At 46.5% G+C, this 19,640-nt stretch overlaps 1 protein-coding gene across 3 annotated transcripts in view; it reads left to right on the forward strand.

Annotated features, from left to right (window-relative positions):
* The first annotated feature begins 514 nt into the window (after positions 1 to 514).
* Positions 515 to 19,640, forward strand: part of IPO9 (importin 9) — a 52,412-nt gene continuing 33,286 nt past the window's right edge. For 2 of the 3 annotated variants that reach the window (XR_009867990.1, XM_062211584.1), the window contains exons 1-3: positions 515 to 712; positions 19,009 to 19,070; positions 19,266 to 19,352. Coding sequence is in view for 1 of the 3 variants with exons in the window: in XM_062211584.1 (XP_062067568.1) it covers positions 550 to 712; positions 19,009 to 19,070; positions 19,266 to 19,352 (312 nt within the window). In the remaining 2 variants the exon portion in view is untranslated. Of the gene's footprint in view, positions 713 to 4,505; positions 4,612 to 19,008; positions 19,071 to 19,265; positions 19,353 to 19,640 lie in introns of those variants that run through there. The other variant, XM_062211585.1, reaches the window with a different exon arrangement.

Below are 19,640 nucleotides of genomic sequence, written 5' to 3' on the forward strand. Positions count from 1 at the left end.
TGATAGCCACTCCCACTACTGCCCTGTCTCTGCAGTGTCCGGCCAGACTTCCCGGGGAAAGCCATGTATGCACTGACCGCCAAAAGGATTGGTTCTGGGTCGCCCCGAGGACACTGGGCCGAAAGCCACCGGCACTCCCCACTGCTCCCCACGCCCACCTTTGGATTCCCGAGGCTTGGGGGTAAAATAAGCTGGTTTAAAAACAGCTCTTCCTGACGCAGACCCCTCTCCTTCATCCCCACCCCACGCCCTCCCTCCTAGCACAGCGTCCCCGTCTGCAAGTCTTTACTCCGAACGAGATCGCTGAGCTCACCTAGGACCCACGTTCACCCAAACCCTCAGCGACCCCGGCCGCAAAAGGCGCAGTGTTCGCGCCAGCGGCAGAAGGCGCTGTCTCCGGAGGCCTCCGCCCGCTCCCCGGCCCCCGCCCGCGGCCCGCTCCCGCCCGATGGCGGTGCGCAGGCGCGGCTTCGCGGATTGGCCGCGCGCGGGAGCCGTCATCCGGTGGCGGGTCCCGGCCTCGGGGCTGGCGGGCTGAGGGGAGAAAAGATGGCGGCAGCGGCGGCGGCTGGCGCGGCCTCCGGGCTGCCGGGTCCGGTGGCACAAGGACTGAAGGAAGCGTTGGTGGATACGCTCACGGGGATCCTGTCCCCGGTGCAGGAGGTGCGGGCGGCTGCCGAGGAGCAGATTAAGGTGCTGGAGGTGACGGAGGGTGAGTGAGGCGGGACCGTCACGAGGATGGCGGGGACCTGGGCCGGCCGCACGATCCCCTGCCCGCCGCGGGGGCCCGGCGGGGCACAGCGGGGCAGCGTCAGCCGGTGGGGGGCTGGGCGCCGAGGAGCGGAGTCGCCGGCGGGGCGGCGAGGGTGCGGGCGGCGGAGCCTCGGCGGGGAAGGCGAGGGCGCGGAGCCCGGGGCGCCGGGGACGGAGCGGGGGGCGCCGGCCGGGCCGGGCTGAGTGTGGCCCGGGGTCTCCGGCTGTCGTCTCCTCCCGCTCGGCGGTGCTGGGATGGGGGGGGCGTTAGGAGTGGTGAGAGAGGAGGTCTTGAGGAGGCGGCTATCAGCGCGTGGCGGACGTCATCGGACAAGTTTCTGCCTTTTGTAAACCCAGCCGGTTGTTTGCACTCTCCATGCCTTCCCAGAAATTAAATTAAGCGCATATGCAACTGCCTCGCCTTCCTGCCCGTGCCCCCCCCCCCCCGTGTATTTCCACCGTAATATGCACTTACTATAAAACACACACACACACACACACCCCTGTGTGCAATTCTCTTTGGAAGAACCGCTCATCCTTTGTTTTTGATTCTTTGTCCGCATCCTGCTATTGTGTGCGCTAAAGTGATGGAGAAGAAAATGAGCTATTGGTTTGAGATTTCCTATCAGTTTCCTGCCGAGGGGGCCTTTCTTTCCCAGTGTAGCCACCCGACAAAGAAGAACTGGATCCTCAAATGGCAAGAAACTCTTCTTGGTCCTTATGTAAGAATTCTGTCTGGGCTGAAATTCCTGCAACTGCAAATCCTCAGACTCTCCCAGCTCAACTAAGTGTTTCCACTACCACGCAAAGGCCTTTCAGAGAGAAGGGGTGGTGTCCCTGGTCTGACCAGTCACGCTCAGAACCTTGGGTTAACTCTCCCGTTGGGTTTATTTTCAGTGAAAAACATTTTAAGATGAGTCTTTTGTGTTCACTGTCTCGGGATGTGACAGCTGTTGAAAGCAAATTCCCTTCTGTTGAAATTTGGGGGTGCGGCAGGTTAAGGACCATTTGTGGTTGTCATGGCTCTGCCTCCTCCTGTGTAGGAGAAAGCTGATTGACAGCCACACACAGGTTGATCGGAAGGAGTTTTTGTGCCCTCCGGGTAGAATTCCTTTATTCATGTTCCTGTCTCTGCCTCTCTTGGGTGTGAAGGAGGAAGAGTAACAAAGCAAAGGAAGCACACCACCTTTAAGTTGCCACTTGAATAAAGTTGAAGATCTGGTGCAGATTGGCCCCAACTGGACCTCCCCTGAATGATGCACAGTGCCCCTGGTGCTGCAGATGCGTCTCTGGCACCTTTCTGTGACAGGTGGGCCCTGGCACGCTGCCGCTCCGCTTGGACCCCGATCTCAGCTCTAGCCAAGCACGTGGTCTTGTCTAGGCAAAGGCAGTTATAGACTTCATGAGGTCTTCTTTAAATTCTGGTCTGTCGTGTTATCTTTTGAGGTCTTGAAATCAAAAATTAAATTTCAGCAGCACAGAATTTTGATCTGAGCCACTGATGGGAGATAGATTGAGCCCACCCTCCCTCCCCCCACGTACTGGTAACGTGGCGCTGGAGGGCATGCTGGGAGAGGCAGGGGAGGTAGGGGAGGGCTTCGATGCAGCGACCTGATACTCCTCCTCTAGTAATAAAGGCTTAGGATGTGGTTACAGGGCAGAGCAAATCGCGAGCTGAGTACAGTGCCTCCGGCTCCTTAGAGACTGGGTCTAGAATAGTCTGACTCCTTAGGTTTATCCACACAGCTATAGAGATTCCCCCTTTCACCTATCTTTTAAGTGGAGGGTGGTGGTTCATTCCTTAGATGTTCTTGGGGCCTTTACCGCTTTGTCTTTGCCATTGGATCCAGAGGACGTCGCATCTTGTATCCGTCTCAGTCTGAGGTCTCCTGGAGGTGGATGAGTAGTTTCTTCTCCACCGGCCATAACTCCTCTGAGTGAAAGTATAGCCAGGATTTAGCCAACTGTGTGGCCTAATGTATTTGGTTGGACATTGCTCCTGCTGTTAGAAGGCCCTGAAGGCACAATGAGGAGCCATTCTTGCAAATGAAGAAATTATTTTCCTCTTTAAAGTTGCTTTACACTTGTTTATTCCTAGGTTGAAAGAACTTTGCTTTCTGGTCCTCAGAAATACTCTTTCTTGAAGTTAACGAAAAACCATAGTTGGTGTTTTATTAATTGTGTTCTGGTGATCTCTCGATCCTTTTTTTGGTTCCATAGGGTCCAGAGTAGGGTGACAACTAGATCTGTTTCCTCTGTCCTCACAAATAATGACATTATCTTTGTGAGCCCTTTGTTATGGCCTACCATAAGAGATCAGTCCTACCTAGTCTTTGAGATTAACTGGCCTGTTCCCTTTGCCAAAAAGTTGTGCTGCCGTCCCTGGCTGCCAGTTAATGACCCCTAGTCTTGAAGATTAAATGGAAGAATCTTTAATTCATGGGGAATGGGCACAGGTCAGCTGTCAGCTCTCTGCTAGAAGGACAAATGGGTTGATATGCTCTGGCCAAATTGCACCATAGATGGGATTTTGAGAAGCAGTTATTTTAGGAAATAGAGTTGATAGAGTCCAAAGTACATCCTGATCATTAAGTCTGCCAGCTGATTTTTTCTGAGCGATAACTTGCCTATAATTATTAGCCAGAATGGGTGCCTATTTTAAGCCAATAAAGTGTGTATGTATGAGAGACGCACCTGACTCATATAGTGTGTCAGTCTGAAAAGGAGCACGGGAGGTTGCTTCATCAGCCTGGTGTCCTGGAATGACTTTGTTGAGTCCCTGCGCTTGCCATTTTCCAAAGTCACGTGGATCTAAGAGAAACCCAGCGAACCTCTCTGAATACAGCCTACTTAACCGGGTTAATTAGAGAAGGAGGTGGTGCCAGTTACCGCGTTGTTTAGACAGCGCTCCCATCCTGAACTGAGAGGAGCATTGCTTGAACATTTGGAAGTCCCTGTGCTGCTCAGCGTTCAGGAGATAATGGTTACCCTTTCATTTTTCCTGGGAGGGTTGAGATTTTGAGTTTGATCAGCAGGGTTTCTGGGAATTTAGTTCTACCTAAATAGGATAAAAATGAAATGCTTTGTTAGAGCATTCTTCTAATTCCATTTTATTAAAAGGCAGGGTCATGTCAAGCATTTTGTAACCATGGTAATTAAAAAAGACTGGGGAGTTTGCAAACTGCTGAAAGCTCTTACGTCGAAGTCTGATATTTTCTACTTCATCAGATCTTTTCTGTTCTACCTACAGTCAGGTTGTGACAGCTGAGCATGTCAGCTTTCTATCTTAAAATGGGGTTCCTTCCTTTTTTTTTTTTTTTCTTTTCTATGTTTTCCCCGAAGGACAATGTCACGCAAGTGATGACATGAGTTGCTTTGCTTTTCCCGGCCTGGCCAGCATAGCACAGACTTTCCTATGCACTAGACTTAGACTCTGGACCGTTTTCTTCTTGTAGTTATTTCTTTCCATCTGTTAGGAATGAAGACATTTCCCCCATCATCGACTGGGACTTAGTCTGTTCTGTCTTGTTTCCAGCAGATATGTCACAGAGAATACGTTTTTCCCCTTCTACCACCATTACGTTGAACTGGGGAGGGGGTGGAATTTTCCCCCTCACCTTTCCTGGCATCCCGATGCCGTCCCGATGCCTGTGTTGAGTTCCCCATCTTAGATGTCTAGAGAGATGATCCTGCTGGCTGGAGGTTTGCTTTCTGGTTCTCATGGGCACTTTTCTGGCTCTCTTGCAGTCTAGCCTAAGCACTGTCCACCTGCGAAGGGCGCCCCTCAAGGATCCAGACGCACTCCTGGGCATGTGGCGGGCACTGAGCCGAGCGGAAGGCGGCCGCGCTCGGAAACAGGCCAGTGGTGGAGTTTTCTTTTTCCTTTCATCTGTGGTTTTGTGGGGGCTTAGTAACCCCCGTGAGACAGAGGGGGCGTCTCCAGAGCTCTGCTCAGAACTCTCCTTGTCCAGACAACCCCTGTTTCCAGTTCTTCCTGCTAGCTGACCGTCCAGGCATGGCCACGTCTTACCGCTCCAGAAGGCTTCTAAAGTGGTAGCCTGTACTTCTTAACTGATCCCTTGTCCTCCATGCTCTTTGTTCTAAGTCTGGTTTTAGGTCATGTTTTTGCCAGGTTGGGTGAAAGGAGGGAAGGGGAGCAAGGATAAGGAGTGCAGGAAGCAAAAGACCCAGACTGCAGGATGAAAGAGGGCAGAGGATTTCTTGTTAAGGAAGTCGGAGGACAATTTGGGATTGGAGTAAAGGTGCAGTTGAGAACCGAGAGTCAGGGTGAAAATGCAGATTAACAGAATCGGTCTATCCTGTTTTTCCTTGGGGAAAGGAACTAGAGAGATTAAGTTTCCTAACAGAAATGGGCTTTAGAATGCTAACTTTGTATGACAGCTGTCTTGCGGGTGTTCTCCTTTAGGTTAACTTCATAGGTTACTTCATAGGTTGAATCTCAGTTTAATCTTAATGGGTCCTTTCCAAGCAAAGCACAGTGAAATGGCTGTGTGTGTTTGTGTCTCTTGTATTTTTTTCTACCTCAATCATCCCAAAGTGTCATTCAGCTTTTCTTTTTAATGTTTTCTAAAGAAATTATGTTAAAGACACTAATCAGTAAAACTAGAAATCCCTACAGTCACATCCACAAAGGTGTTTTTTAAAAACATATTCTAAGTTGTGTTCCTTCAAAAAATGCTATAGTCTCTGTTAAGTGAAAATCTGTAAATAGGGTTTTTACTGCTTAATAGAAATCAGCAGTAGATCAGCATCAGTGTTGATCAGATTTAAAACAAGACGGAAAGCTTTAGGATTTTATTTTTCTGGATTTCCCTTCTTTGTGTTTTGTGGCAGAGTTCACGGTGTCATGTTACTATTGACATTCCTTGGAAACAGCTCTTCGTATAACTTCTAAGTAAAATAGAGCTTAATGGATGTGACTCTTCTAGAGTAACTGATATCCCTATATTTCTACACCTATAAGTGGCGTAGACAGAATAAATTGAGTTAAATAAAATAATTTAATTTAAAATATTCTGCGGCACATCAGTTAAGATGCCCATGTTTCATATCAGAGCGCCTGGGTTTGAGTCCCGTCTCCACTTCCGATTCAGCTTCCTGCTCGTGTGCACCCTGGGAGGCAGCAGGTGATGTCTCAACTATTGGATCCCTGCCACCCACGTGGGAAACCTGGATGGAGTTCCTGGCTCTTGGCTTCAGCTTGGCCCTAGCTGTTGGCAGTATTTGAACTAACAGATGGAAGATCCCTCTGTCTTGCTGTCACTCTGCTTTTCAAGTAAATACATAAAACTTTAAAAAAAATAATAACTTATACTTTCCCTTCATATCCTAATAGAAATGAATTATTTGTCTTTGAATTTTTGGAGGTTGTAAGCCAGAGTTGATCGTGTGGTTCCCATATTTGAAACTCTGGAAGCCTGTAAGAAGAAAATCTATTCTGTTTGTTCTGTTTTTAAAATTTGTCTTAGTTACCAGTGATAACCATCTTCAAATATTTTCTTTCCTATTAAGTGTTGTGAGCAGTTGTTTATGTTACTTGAACTTTCCTTTGTCCTCTTGCATTGTGAAGGAAATAAGATTTCAGAGAAAACCCATCTTATAGTACTTGCTCAAAGTACAGGTCCCTTGGGTGATTTAGGCTTCTGGCCGTCACATAGGTCTTAATCTTCTGATGATCTCTTAATCTTGTCATCCTGTGTAATCTCAGTGGCTGGTGAAGCAAGGTGGTTAGAGGAATTTGGAGTATGATGTTTGATAGGTCACCAGACACGATTAATTTATGATTATGTTAGAAGAGCCCCCAGATGTTGTGATCATCACTAGAATGCTACCCTCACCTGGCACAAATATGAGAAAGTATATTCATATTAAGCTTTTTCTGAAAAGAGTAGACTTGAAGTTCTCTGGTTGATAAGAAAAGGCCCCCAGATTGTGACAAGCCCTTCACGTGAAGTTGCCTGGTCTGTGTGCTTTCCTGGCTCTTCTGGCTCAGGCCAGATTGGACCCTTGGGGAACCTTCCATGAACCATAGTGTCATCCCAGTACTGGAAGAGTATCAGTGACCTCATTTAGTTTGTCTCTGTAGTGATGACCTACAAATTGTGCTGTTGCCAGGAACATTAAAACCCACATCACAGTGGCCCATGCAAACATTATATAAGTAGTACCTTGAAGGAAAATATTGTATGTCCCAAGTAATTTATGAACATGCTTGTAGATCATTCTGAAGGAAGTCACTTGTGGTACACCAGAACTGGTTTACTGTGTCCAGGGGGTTAAGCCTGGGTAGACATTCTAAGCAGATATAATGCTATGAAGTTAGCATCCATTATCACACTAAGCATCTAAACTCAGGCCAGCAACATGGTGCAGCAGGTTAAGGCCCCACTTGCGATGCAGGCGTCCCATATATTGGAGTGCCAGGTGGAGGTCTGGCTGTTCCACTTCTGATTCAGCTCCCTGCTAATACACCAGGGAAAGCAGCAGAAGACAGCCTTGGGTTGCAGTTTCTGGCTCCTGCTTCAGCCTGGCCCAGATGTAGCTGTTGCCATTTGGGGAGTAAACCAGCAGAACCAGCAGATAGAAAATCTCAAACTCTCTGACTCTCTGTCTCTCTCTCTCTCCCGCCCCCCCCCCCCCCCTTGTTACTCTGCCTTTCAAAAAAAAAAGAATCTGAACTCAAAGGGAGCTGTGGGTTCCTTACTAGTGATTTCTCTCTTTACATAAAATTCACATGTGCATTTCAGTGTGCTTTTTTTTTTCCCGTTAAAATTGAACATTGGTGGCCGAGAGGTGTTCCTAAATTGTATCTTACTCATCTGTGTTTCAGATCCATTTCTGAAAGTTGACTCCCCTATCTTTGGATTATAGACATCTCTTTGATTCTGAATGTGAGTGCCGGCTCAAATCCCAGCTGCTCCACTTCCAATCTAGTTCCCTAATGCACCTGAAGACTTATGTATGCATTTGAAAGGCAGAGTTACAGTAGGAAGGAGGGAAAGAGAGAGAGGTCGATTGATCTTCCATCTGCTGGTTCACTCCCCAGATGGCCACAGTGACCAGGACCAGGCCAAAGCCAGGAAACAACTCACATGGGTGCCGGGGACCAAATACTTGGGCCATTTTCCCCCATTGTCCTAGGTGCAAGAGCAGAGAGCTGGATTGGAAGTGGAGCAACTGGGACTTGAACCAATGCACTTATGGGATGCTAGCATTGCAAGTGGTGTTTAACCCACTGCACCACAACACACGCCTCAAATAAATCTTTTTTTTTTTTTTTAAGATTTATTTATTTATTTGAAAGTCAGAGTTACACAGAGAGAGGAGAGGCAGAGAGAGAGATGTCTTCCATCCGATGGTTCACTCCCCAATTAGCCGCAATGGCCGGAGCTGCATTGATCCAGCGCCAGGAGCCTCCTCTGGGTCTCCCAAACAGGTGCAAGGGCCCAAAGACTTGGTCCATTTTCTGCTGTTTTCCCAGGCCATAGCAGAAAGCTGGATTGAAAGTGGAGCTGCCGGGTCTCAAACTGGCGTCCATATGAGATGATGGCACTTCAGGCCAGGGTGTTAACCTACTGCACCACAGCACCGGCCCTCCAAATAAATCTTTTAAAAAAAAAAAAATTCAATAAATGGCCAAATAAAACACAAAAATCAGTGGCTCATATATCCACAAACAATAAAGGTTAGAAGATTTTTATTGCTTTTTTAAAAAGATTTATTTATTTACTTGAAAGTCGGAGTTACACAGAGAAGGAGAGAGAGAGGCGGGGGGGAGGTTGTTCATCCTCTGGTTCACTCCCCAGTTGACCGCAGCAGCCAGAGCTGCAGCCATCCGAAGCCAGGAGCCTGGAGCCTCCTCCAGGTCTCTCACGTGGGTTCAGGGGCCCAAGGGCTTAGGCCATCTTCTACTGCTTTCCCAGGCTACAGCAGAGAGCTGTATTGGAAGTGGAGCAGCTGGGACACGAACTGGTGCCCATACAGGATGCCAGCACTGCAGGCGGTGGCTTTACCCGCTATGCCACAGCGCCGACCCCACAGAGGAAACTTTTTAAACACTTCTGAAAAACTTAGATATGAACAAATGGAAATACGTACTCAGTTGCTGGATAGTACAACCCAACATTATAGATGAGCTAGACAAGTTGATTTGGGGTAAAGGTTCAACCTATGTAAACAGAAGTGGTGTTGCAAATCACTGGTGATGAACGTGGACTTTTTTTTTTTTTTTTAAGCAATCAGTCTTTATTTTTTTATTTTTTGACAGGCAGAGTGGATAGTGAGAGAGAGAGAGACAGAGAGAAAGGTCTCCCTTTTTGCCGTTGGTTCATCCTCCAATGGCCGCTGCGGCCGGCGCATCTCGCTGATCTGAAGCTGGGAGCCAGGTGCTTCTCCTGGTCTCCCACGCGGGTGCAGGGCCCAAGGACTTGGGCCATCCTCCACTGCCTTCCCGGGCCATAACAGAGAGCTTGCCTGGAAGAGGGACAACCGGGATAGAATCCGGCACCCGAACCGGGACTAGAACCCGGTGTGCTGGCGCCGCAAGGCAGAGGATTAGCCTGTTAAGCCACGGCGCCAGCCAAACGTGGACTTTTTAATAAAGAATGCTGGGATAGCTACATAGCCATTTGGAATTAGATCTGTATCTCACACCATGTAAATTCCAAATGGATTAGGAATCTAGGTGTAAACAGTGAAACCATACAAGTACTAGAAGAAAACATGGATAAATTTCTCTTTAATCTTGACATTGGGAAAGGCTTTCTAATTATGACTCCAAAAGCCAGAAGCAGTAAAAGAAAAAATAAATTGGGCTGCATACATTTTTTTACAATTTTCATGTCCATAAAATACATAAAAAGTCAAAAGAAAACTGACTTCCTCACAACATACATCATAGACAAAAGGATAATATCTTTAATATTATAAAGAACTGTTAAAAATTGAGAAACAACCAAAATGCCAACAGGAAGAAGGTGGTGGGGGGGCAGACATGGACAATTTCCCCCTTCCCTCTAAATGTCATAATGGGTTTCAAACAAATAAAAAATTATTTACACTCACTTGTGGTTCGAGGAATATAAAATAAAACAGCACTGAAATACCCTTTCTCATCATTCTGTTGGCAGTTCTGTAGAGAAATACATTCCTGGTGGAAGTGAGAATTGGTATAATCCTCTGAAGGAAACTTGACCACACTCAACACTGCGTAGGCACTAACCTCTTGACCCACAATCCCAGTTGCCGGATCTACCCTGAAGACATATACCTTCAACAATAGAAAATACAGACACAGTGTTATTCATTACAACATTGTTTATAAAGTAGACTATTAGAAACAATGTAACTATCCATACATAGGGGAATAGTTGAACAAAGTTGGATACTTCTCAGTAATGGCGTTTTATGCAGCTGTAGAGAATGAGGAATCTGAGCTGATTTGGATTGATTTCCAGGATATTATGTTAACTGAAAAAAAAAAAAAAAGCATAATACTCTACTTTTTATGTCAGCAAGAAGACTATAAGAAGTTGTACAGGGACCAACACTAAGGCTTAGCAGGTAAAACAACTGCCTGCAGTGCCGACATCCCGTATGGGAGCCGGTTCGAGTCCTGGCTGCTCCACTTCCGATCCACTTCTCTGCTATGGCCCTGGAAGGCAGTAGAAGATGGCCCAAGTGCTTGGGCCCCTGCATCCACTTGGGAGGCTTCTGGCTTCCAACTGTTCCAGCTCTGGCCATTGTGGCCATGTGGGGAGTGAACCAGCAGATGGGACATCTCTCTGTCTTTTCCTGTCTCTCTCTCTCTCTCTCTGTAACTGCCTTTCAAATAAATAAATAAATCTTAAAAAATGATGTACATATATCTTCTTCATTAGTGCAAGGGAAATATAGGAAAGATAAACCAGAAACCAGTTGGTTACCTATTCAAGGAGTGGGCGGGGGAGGGAGGTGGAAGAAGGTAATGAAAACAGGTTATTGGGAACGAGTAAAGTGACACTTTCTGGAAGGAGCTTTTTTTTTTTTTTTTTCTTCCTTTGTTAAAGATTTATTATTTATTTGAAAGGCAGAGTTAGAGGTCTTCCATCTGCTGGTTCACTCCACAAATGGCTGCAATGGCCAGAGCGGGGCTGATCTGAAGCCAGAAGCCAGGAGCTTCTTCCAGGCCTCCTGAGCGTATGCAGGGGCCCAAGCACTGGGGCCATCTTCCACTGCTTTCCAAGGCACATCAGCAGGGAGCTGGGTTGGAAGTGGATTGGCCGGGACTCCAACCGGCATCCATATGGGATGCTGGCACTGCAGGCGGCAGCTTTACTGGCTATGCCACAGTGCTGGCCTCGGAAGGGACTTTTTGTAAATATAATCAGCAATGTGGAAGAGAACCCAAAATGAAAGACAAGTAATAAAAAATGAACCTAACCGTGTGTGTTATGTGTGAATAACAAAGCTGTTATTGGATGGTCAGGAAGAAAACCAACCTAATTTGGAAAGTAGTACAAAGGTATTTCACAAAGTTCATGGAAAAGTAGAATTAAAGATAAGTTCATTTTGGTGCAAAAAAATTTTTGAAATTTCTGCATTTGTGGGGTCTTCAAAAGTTCGTGGAAAATGTATATTTTGGAAAAACTGGACTTTAAAGAATTTTGCTCAGAAGTAAACTTACTGTTTAACTCCAGTTTCTACAAATTCTTATTTAATAGGCAGAGACAGAGAGCTCTCATTTGCTGGTTTGCTCCCCAAATACCCACAACAGCTGGAGTGGGGCCAGACCAAAGCTGGGGTCCAGGAACCCAATGCAAGTCTCACATGTGCATAGCAGCAACTACCACTGAACCCAGGCACTTCCGTATTGGATGCAGGCATCTCAGTCTTTTTTTAAGACAGGTTTTTGTTTTGTTTTGTTTTTAAGATTTACTTATTTGAAAGGCAGAGTTACAGAGAGGCAGAGGCAGAGAGAGAGTTATTCCATCCGCTGATTCACTCCCCAAATGGCCACAAGTGCTGGAGCTGGGCCAATCCAAAGCCAGGAGCTTCTTCTGGGTCTCCCAGGTGGGTGCAGGGGCCCAAGCACTTGGGCCATCTTCTACTGCCTTCCCAGGCCATAACAGAACCAGATTGGGAGTGGAGCAGCTGGGACTTGAACTGGCACCCATATGAGATGCCAGCACTTCAGGCCACAACTTTACCCTCTACGCCACAGCACCGGCCCCTCAGTTTTAATCACTAAACTGAACACATTCTCCACAAACTGCTTGAAGTGCCATTGTATTTGCATACTGTGAGCTAAAGAAAAATAAGTATATGTAAAAATTGTACCTCAGTTAATCTGTTTTTCATCGGGTATGGGCTAATAATTCTATAATTATGTTAAATTGTAAGATGGAACCAATAAGTCAATGCATTGTAGATAATGAGAGCCAGGTTTATCACTGACAGGAAGTTACAAATGAAAGAAGAAAGAATAGAATGAACCTTGAGACGATGGGTTGACATTTGAGGTATCAGGATGAGGGACAGACGGATGTGTAGGTGTACTGTATTCCCTAGCTGCATTCTCAGAGGGCCTACAGATAGTGACACTTCAATAGCAACGAGAATTCCCAGTACCCAGATCTTGGTTTCTAATTCTCCACTGAAAAGTACAAGGGTTCCTTGCAGAAGATTGATTCCAGGACATAGGCAGAGAAGATAGAAGATAAGCCTAGCACATCTTGTGATAGCCTAACAGAAAATAAGAACCGGTAGTGGTGTTAACGCAGTGGGTTAAACTGTGCCTGACTCCTGGCTGCAGCCTGGCCTACCCCTGGCTGTTGTGGCCATTTGCATGGGAACCAACAGATGGAAGATAAGATTGTGTGTGTGTGTGTGTGTGTGTCTGTGTCTGTGTCTGTGTCTTCCTCTCTGTCTGATTTTCTGCCTTTCAAATCTTTTTTAAAAGAGAAAAAAGGGGGACCCGTGCTGTGGCTTAGCGGGCGGGGCTGCCGCCTGCAGTGCGGGCATCCCATGTGGATGCCAGTTCAAGTCTCAGCTGTTCCACTTCTGATCCAGCTCTCTGCTGTGACCTGGGAAAGCAGTGGAAGATGGCCCAAGTGCTTGGGCCCCTGCACCGGCACGGGAGACCCAGAGGAAACTCCTGGCTTCTGGCTTCAGATTAGCGCAGCTCCAGCCTTTGTGGCCAATTGGAGATTGAACCAGCGGATGAAAGACCTCTCTCTGCCTGTCCTTCTCTCTCTGTGTAACTCTGACTTTCAAATAAAATAAAATAAATAAATAAATCTTTTAAAAAAGAGCGAGAGAGAGAAGGGCCAACAATATTGGCACAGGGGGTCACCAGCAACCCATATTGGGGTGCAGGTTCTAGTTGCAACTACTCCACTTCCCATCCAACTTCCTGGTAATGCACCCGAGAAGGCAGTGCATGACCACCCAAGATTTGGGTCCCTCCCACCCATGTGAAAGGTCAGGATGGAGTTCCTGGCTCCTGACTTCGGCCTGGGACAGACCTGGCTACGGGGGCAATTTGGGAAGTGAACCAGCAGGTGGAAAAGCTCTGTCTCTCTCTCTATACCTCTTTAGCGCTGCCTTTCAAATAAATACTTTTTTTTTTTAATTAGTAAAAAAAGACTTGAAAAAGGATAGAGGCAGATAGAAGTAGGCAGGAACCAACTGGAAGGCATTCTAGTGACCAAACTGGAACAATTTGAAATACAAAATTGAAAATGATGCTATTAAATAGAATAAAATAAATACTCATGAATCCACACACATCTGAACAAATAAAGGAGAAGGGACAGTTCTATTTTATGGAAGAATTCCAATTAATAAGTGAAGAGCAGTGGGGCCAGTGCTGTGGCGCAGCAGGTTAATATGCCCTGGCCTGAAGCACCAGCATCCCATATGGGCGCCGGTTCTAGTCCCGGCTGCTCCTCTTCCAATCCAGCTCTCTGCTGTGGCCTGGGAAAGCAATAGAAGATGGCCCAAGTGCTTGGGCCCCTGCACCCATGTGGGAGACCCGGAAGAAGCTCCTGGTTCCTGCCTTCGGATCGGCACAGCTCTGGCCATTGCGGCCATCTTAGAAGTGAACCAGCGGATGGAAGACCACTCTCTCTCTCTCTCTCTATCTCTACCTCTCCTTCTCTCTCTGTGTAACTCTGACTTTCAAATAAATAAATAAATTTTAATTAAAAAATCCTTAGTTCATTAAAAATAAGTGAGGAGCAGTGTGGAAATATAAAAATCCCTATTAGGCATATAACAGTTAAAATTGTTGCAGGCAGCATCTACAGAGGGATGGGTGCCAGGATCAATGGGTGAGAATTTGAAAAGAAACAGAAAAATGGCACAATCTCAAAAAGTATCTTTCCCAAGATATTTTACCGATTGCAAATGAAAAATCAGTACCTTTACAGTGGAGAAGAGCCCTGACCATGCTAGGTGATCAAAGTTAACATTGCCAGCAATATGAATAGCAACATTATTTAGTCCTTGATATGATATACTGAAAACGCAGGCGTCACTTTCTGATATTCTTGTCAAAAATGCTTGACCTTGGGGCTGGTGTTAACGGCTTAGCAGGTAAAACTCAACTTGCAACGCTGGCATCCCATCCTCGAGTTCTGCTTTGAGTCTGAGCTGTTCCACTTCCAATCCAGCTTCTTGTTGAGCAGCACTTTGGAGGTAGGTGAATATGGCCAAGTGCCTGAGCCCCTGCTACCCATTAGAGGACCAGGGTAGAGTTCCTGGCTCCTGGCTACAGCCTGGCCCAGTGTTGCAGCCATGTGGGAAATGAACCAGCAGATGAAGATCTATGTCTCCCTGTCTATCACTCTGCCCTTCAAATAAACCAATAAATTGTTGTTGTTAAAGATTTATCTATCTATTTATTTATTTGAAAGAGTTACAGAGAGGCAGAGAAAGAGAGGTCTTCCATCTGCTGGTTTACTCCCCAAATGGCTGCAACAGCCAGGGCTGGGCCAGGTTGAAGCCAGGAGCTTCATCTGGGTCTCCCACATGGGTGCAGGATCCCAAGGACTTGAGCCATCAGCTGCTGCTTTCCCAGGAACATTAACAGGGAGCTGGATTGGAAGTAGTGCAGCCAGTATTCAAACCGATGCCCATATGGGATGCCAAAACTGCAGGAGGTGGTTTTATCCACTATGCCACAGTGCTGGCCCATCAAATAATTTTTTTTTATGATTTATTTATTTACTTGAGAGGCAGAGTTATGCAAAGAGAGAGGGAGAGACAGAGAAGTCTTCCATCTGCTGATTCACTCCCTAAATGGCCACAACCATTGGAGCTGGGCCCGTTCAGAGCCTGGAGCTTCTTCCCAGTCTCCCACTTGGGTGCAGGAGTTCAAGGACTTAGGCCATCCTCCACTGCCTTCCCAGGCCATTAGCTGAGAGCTGGATCGAAAGTGGAGCAGCCGGGACTTGAACTGGTACCTGTACGGGATGCTGGTGCCACAGGCGGAAGCTTACTTGTTACACTGTAGCACTGGCCCCCAAAGTGTTCTCATCACAAAAGACAAAGCTTCAGAAAGTGTCACACAGGTTGGAGGAAACTAAGGAGACATGACAAGCAAATACAATGTGGAATCCTAGGTCGGATCCTAAAACAGAAGAAGACAAGGGAAAAGGCTGGGGAAATTCTTATCAAGTCTAGTTTAGTGAATAGTTCTGTGCCCACATTCCTTTCCTGCGTTTTGACTTTTGAACAACTCTTAGGTGGTGAGAATGTAAGTGAAGGCTATCTGTGAACTCTCTGCTATTTTGTTTTTCTGTAAATCTGAAAATTATTTCAAAACCTTTTTTTAAGATTTATTTACTTGAAAGGCAGTTACAGACAGAGAAGAGAGGGAGAGGTTGAGGGAGATCTTCCATCCGCTGGTTCACTCCTCAAATAGCTGCACTGGCCAGGGCTGGGCCAGGCTGAAGCTAGGAGTTTCATCCAGGTCTCCCACATGGGTGGCAGGGGCCCAAGTACTTCTTTCATTGCCTTTCCAAGCCCATTAGCAGGGAGCTGGATTGGAAGTAGAGCAACTGGTGTCTATATGATGCTGGCACTGCAGGTGGTAGCTTAACCCACTGTGTCACAGGGCCAGCACCTCAAAATCATTTTTTAAAAATTATTTATTTATTTATTTGAAAGCGTTACACAGAGAGAGAAGGAGAGGCAAAGAGAGAGAGGTCTTCCATCCGCTGGTTCACTCCCCAGTTGACTGCAATGGCTGGAGCTGCGCAGATCCGAAGCCAGGAGCCAGGAGTTTCCTCCGGGTCTCCCATGCAGGTGCAGGAGCTCAAGAACTTGGGCCATCTTCTACTGCTTTCCCAGGCCATAGCAGAGAGCTGGATTGGAAGTGGAGCAGCCAGGACTTGAACCGGCACCCATATGGGATGCCAGCACTGCAGGTGGCAGCTTTACCTTCTGTGCCATAGCACAGGCCCCCAAAATCATTTTTTAAAAATATGAACATGGATAACTTTTGATAATTTTCTACTTGGTACATAGGACACTGTATTTAATAGCTCTTTCTTGATATGAAGCTTTTCTGTTGCATACATACTATTGGATGGTTATTCCATTGAGGTTCAGTTATGGAACTTTACATGGAAAGATACTGTAGTTTCATAGATATGAAAGCCAGTGGGCAGTAAAAATAGTAATGGCAGGGAACTGGAGCAGGCATTGTGGTACAGTGGGTTATGTCACCACTTGGCAGTTTCCTGCAGATATGCATCCTGGGAAGCAGTGGGTGATGGCTCTAGTATTGGGGTCTATGCCACCCAGGTGAGAGACCCAGATGGAGTCTGGGGTACCTGGCCCACCCATGATGGTTGCAGGAATTTGGGGAATGAACTAGCAAAAGGAAGATCTCTCTCACTCTTGCTTTCTCTCTGCCTTTCAAATAATTCTTAAGAAAGTTCTTGGAAAATGGAATCAAAAGATGTTTATTCTTTTAAACAATAGTCTTTTTTTTTTCCTTAAAGTTTTTAACTGTGTGGCAGGTATTGTGTTAAACACTTTGCAACATGAATTATTCACTTTTCAGAGGATTGCTTGATAAATAGATATTATTATTCTCATTTTTGTGACTAAGGAAACTGAGGCTTAGAAGCGATATGAAGGGGCCAGTGCTATAGGCCTGCAGTGCTGGCATCCCATATGGGTGCTGGTTCATATCCTGGCTGCTTCTCTTCCAATCCGTCTCTCTGCTATGGCGTGGGAAAGCAGAAGATGGCCCAAGTGCTTGGGCTTCTGCACCTGCGTGGGAGACCTGGAGGAAGCTCCTGGTTCCTGGCTTCAGATCTGTCTAGGTCTGGCCGTTGAGGCCATTTGGGGAGTGAACCAGTGGATGGAAGACCTTTTTCTCTGTCTCTCCCTCTCTGTAGCTCTGCCTCTCAAGTAAATAAGTAAATCTTTAATTAAAAAAAAAAAAATGAATGAATGAAAGGATACGTAATTTGCCCAAGGACAGAAGTGGTTGCTTCATGATTTGAACCTCGACTTGCTTAAGCCCAGGTCCATGCTCTTTTTTTTTTTAAATTTATTTGACAGGTAGAGTTACAGTGAAAGAGACAGAGAAAGGTCTTCCTTCCATTGGTTCACTCCCCAAATCGCCACTACGGCCGGCGCTGCGCCGATCCGAAGCCAGGAGCCAGGTGCTTCTTCCTGGTCTCCCATGCGGGTACAGGGGTCCAAGCACTTGGGCCATCCTCCACTGCCCTCCTGGGCCACAGCAGAGAGCTGGGCTGGAAGAGGAGCAACCGGGACTAGAACCTGGTGCCCATATGGGATGCTGGTGCCACAGGCAGAGGATTAACCAAGTGAGCCACGGCGCTGGCCCCAGTTCCATGCTCTTAATGGTTCTAATTTAGAACTGCTTCCAAGTGGGAACTTTGAGCAGGCTCATCCCTCCCATTAAGAAAAGCAGTAGATTATGGCATCTAGTTGCTGTTCTTCACTGTTCACTCTAGCACAGTCCTGCATAGTAGAAATACAGTGTGAGTAATGTGTGAAATCTTAAGTTTTCCAGTAAGTATATTCAGAAGGTAAAGGAGTCAGATAACATTAATTGTAATAGTATATTCATTTAACCTGATGTATGTGTAGTATTATTTAAACATGCAGTCAGTATAAAAGTTAAGATGTTTTACTTTTTCCACACTGAGTTTGCAATCTGGCATGTATTTTACATTTGAGCTATCTCAGTTCTCACCTCCACATTTCAGGTACGCAGCCATTGTGGCTAACAGCTACTGTATATGTACTCTAGGTCTCTAGTTTTTCTTCCTCTTTTTTTTTCATGAATATTTGGTAGTTCACTCCTTAGGTGTAAATTTTATTTTGGGAGTAGGAATTGTTTTCACCCTCGCAGTTACTATTTATGTTGCCATATTGTGAACAGTTCATTTGCACCGTTTATATTTTCGGGCTGAACCTGTCGAAGCCAGGTTTTCTTAGACTTAATCATCTCATATCTGTGGCATCTCTAGGCAGCTCCAAAAATCTCAGTTTTTACGTTTTCCTAGGGGTTAGACAGTCCCAGTTCTCAGTTGCCATATTCATTGGTCTAAGAGGAAGGTGTTGCTGTCTTGAAAGGGAGGATGGTTGAGGATGCAGCGTGGTGATTGGAAAAGAGGAAAGGCTGCTGGAACTGGTCATTGTAAGAAGCTGCTGTGCCGACACCGCGGCTCAATAGGCTAATCCTCTGGCTGCAGCACCGGCACACCGGGTTCTAGTCCCGGTCAGGGCGCCAGATTCTGTCCCGGTTGCCCCTCTTCCAGGCCAGCTCTCTGCTGTGGCCAGGGAGTGCAGTGGAGGATGGCCCAAGTGCTTGGGTCCTGCACCCCATGAGAGACCAGGATAGGTGCCTGGCTCCTGCCTTCGGATCAGCGTGGTGCGCTGGCTGCAGCGCGCCAGCTGTGGCAGCCATTGGAGGGTGAACCAACGGCAAAGGAAGACCTTTCTCTCTCTCTCTCTCTCTCACTGTCCACTCTGCCTGTCAAAAAATAAAAATAAAAAATAAATTAAAAGAAAAAGAAGCTGTGCTGTACAGGCCAACCTTCTTCTCTCATTTGAAGGCATCAGTCTTAGAAGTTAGCAGCACATTTGGAAGCAGTGGATCTGGTTTCATTCTGTAGTGTTTTCTTGTTGGCATCAGAGTTAGAGCCCAGTACATCGCTCTGGCTTTCCTGGCTACTCTTAGACTCACAGTCAAACGTTCTCTTTCAGAATTTGGTGTTCACTTGGCAGAGCTGACTGTAGATCCCCAGGGGGCACTGGCAATCCGTCAGGTAAGCCAAGTAATTTCCCTTTTGTGGTAATGAAGCTTTGTTATAGGAAAGAGAAAGAATAAGGATAATTTGTAGGTAACCTATGATTTGTACCAGATATGGGCATAATTGAAATGTATCAGGCAAGGTGTTGGTGTTTAACTTTCTTTTGCACACACTGGCTCAGGTACTGTACCACCTGGCTTCTCTTCACAGCTGGCGTCAGTCATCCTGAAGCAGTATGTGGAGACTCACTGGTGTGCTCAGTCCGAGAAGTTCAGGCCTCCTGAAACGACAGAAAGGGTGAGCGCAGTTTCTCAATGCGTCTGCCTGTGAGACTGGAGGGGCCGTCCCGAGAAATTAAGCCATCAGCCTCCTCTGACAACATGGAGCCATCTGAAGACTAGACAGAAGAGGAGATTGGTGGATGGTGTTATGGGCGCAGTGCTGTAAGAACTTGAGTATCAGGCTGGCCTGTGTTCAGATTCCAGTTCTGCCTGTTACAATCTATGATATAATTGAAAATATATTGAACTTCTAAGCCCTAATTTCCTAAATCCCTAAAATTAAGATTAAAATTCCAACTCCAAA

Source organism: Lepus europaeus, chromosome 14, assembly GCF_033115175.1.
Source record: "Lepus europaeus isolate LE1 chromosome 14, mLepTim1.pri, whole genome shotgun sequence".
Classification (NCBI taxonomy): domain Eukaryota; kingdom Metazoa; phylum Chordata; class Mammalia; order Lagomorpha; family Leporidae; genus Lepus; species Lepus europaeus.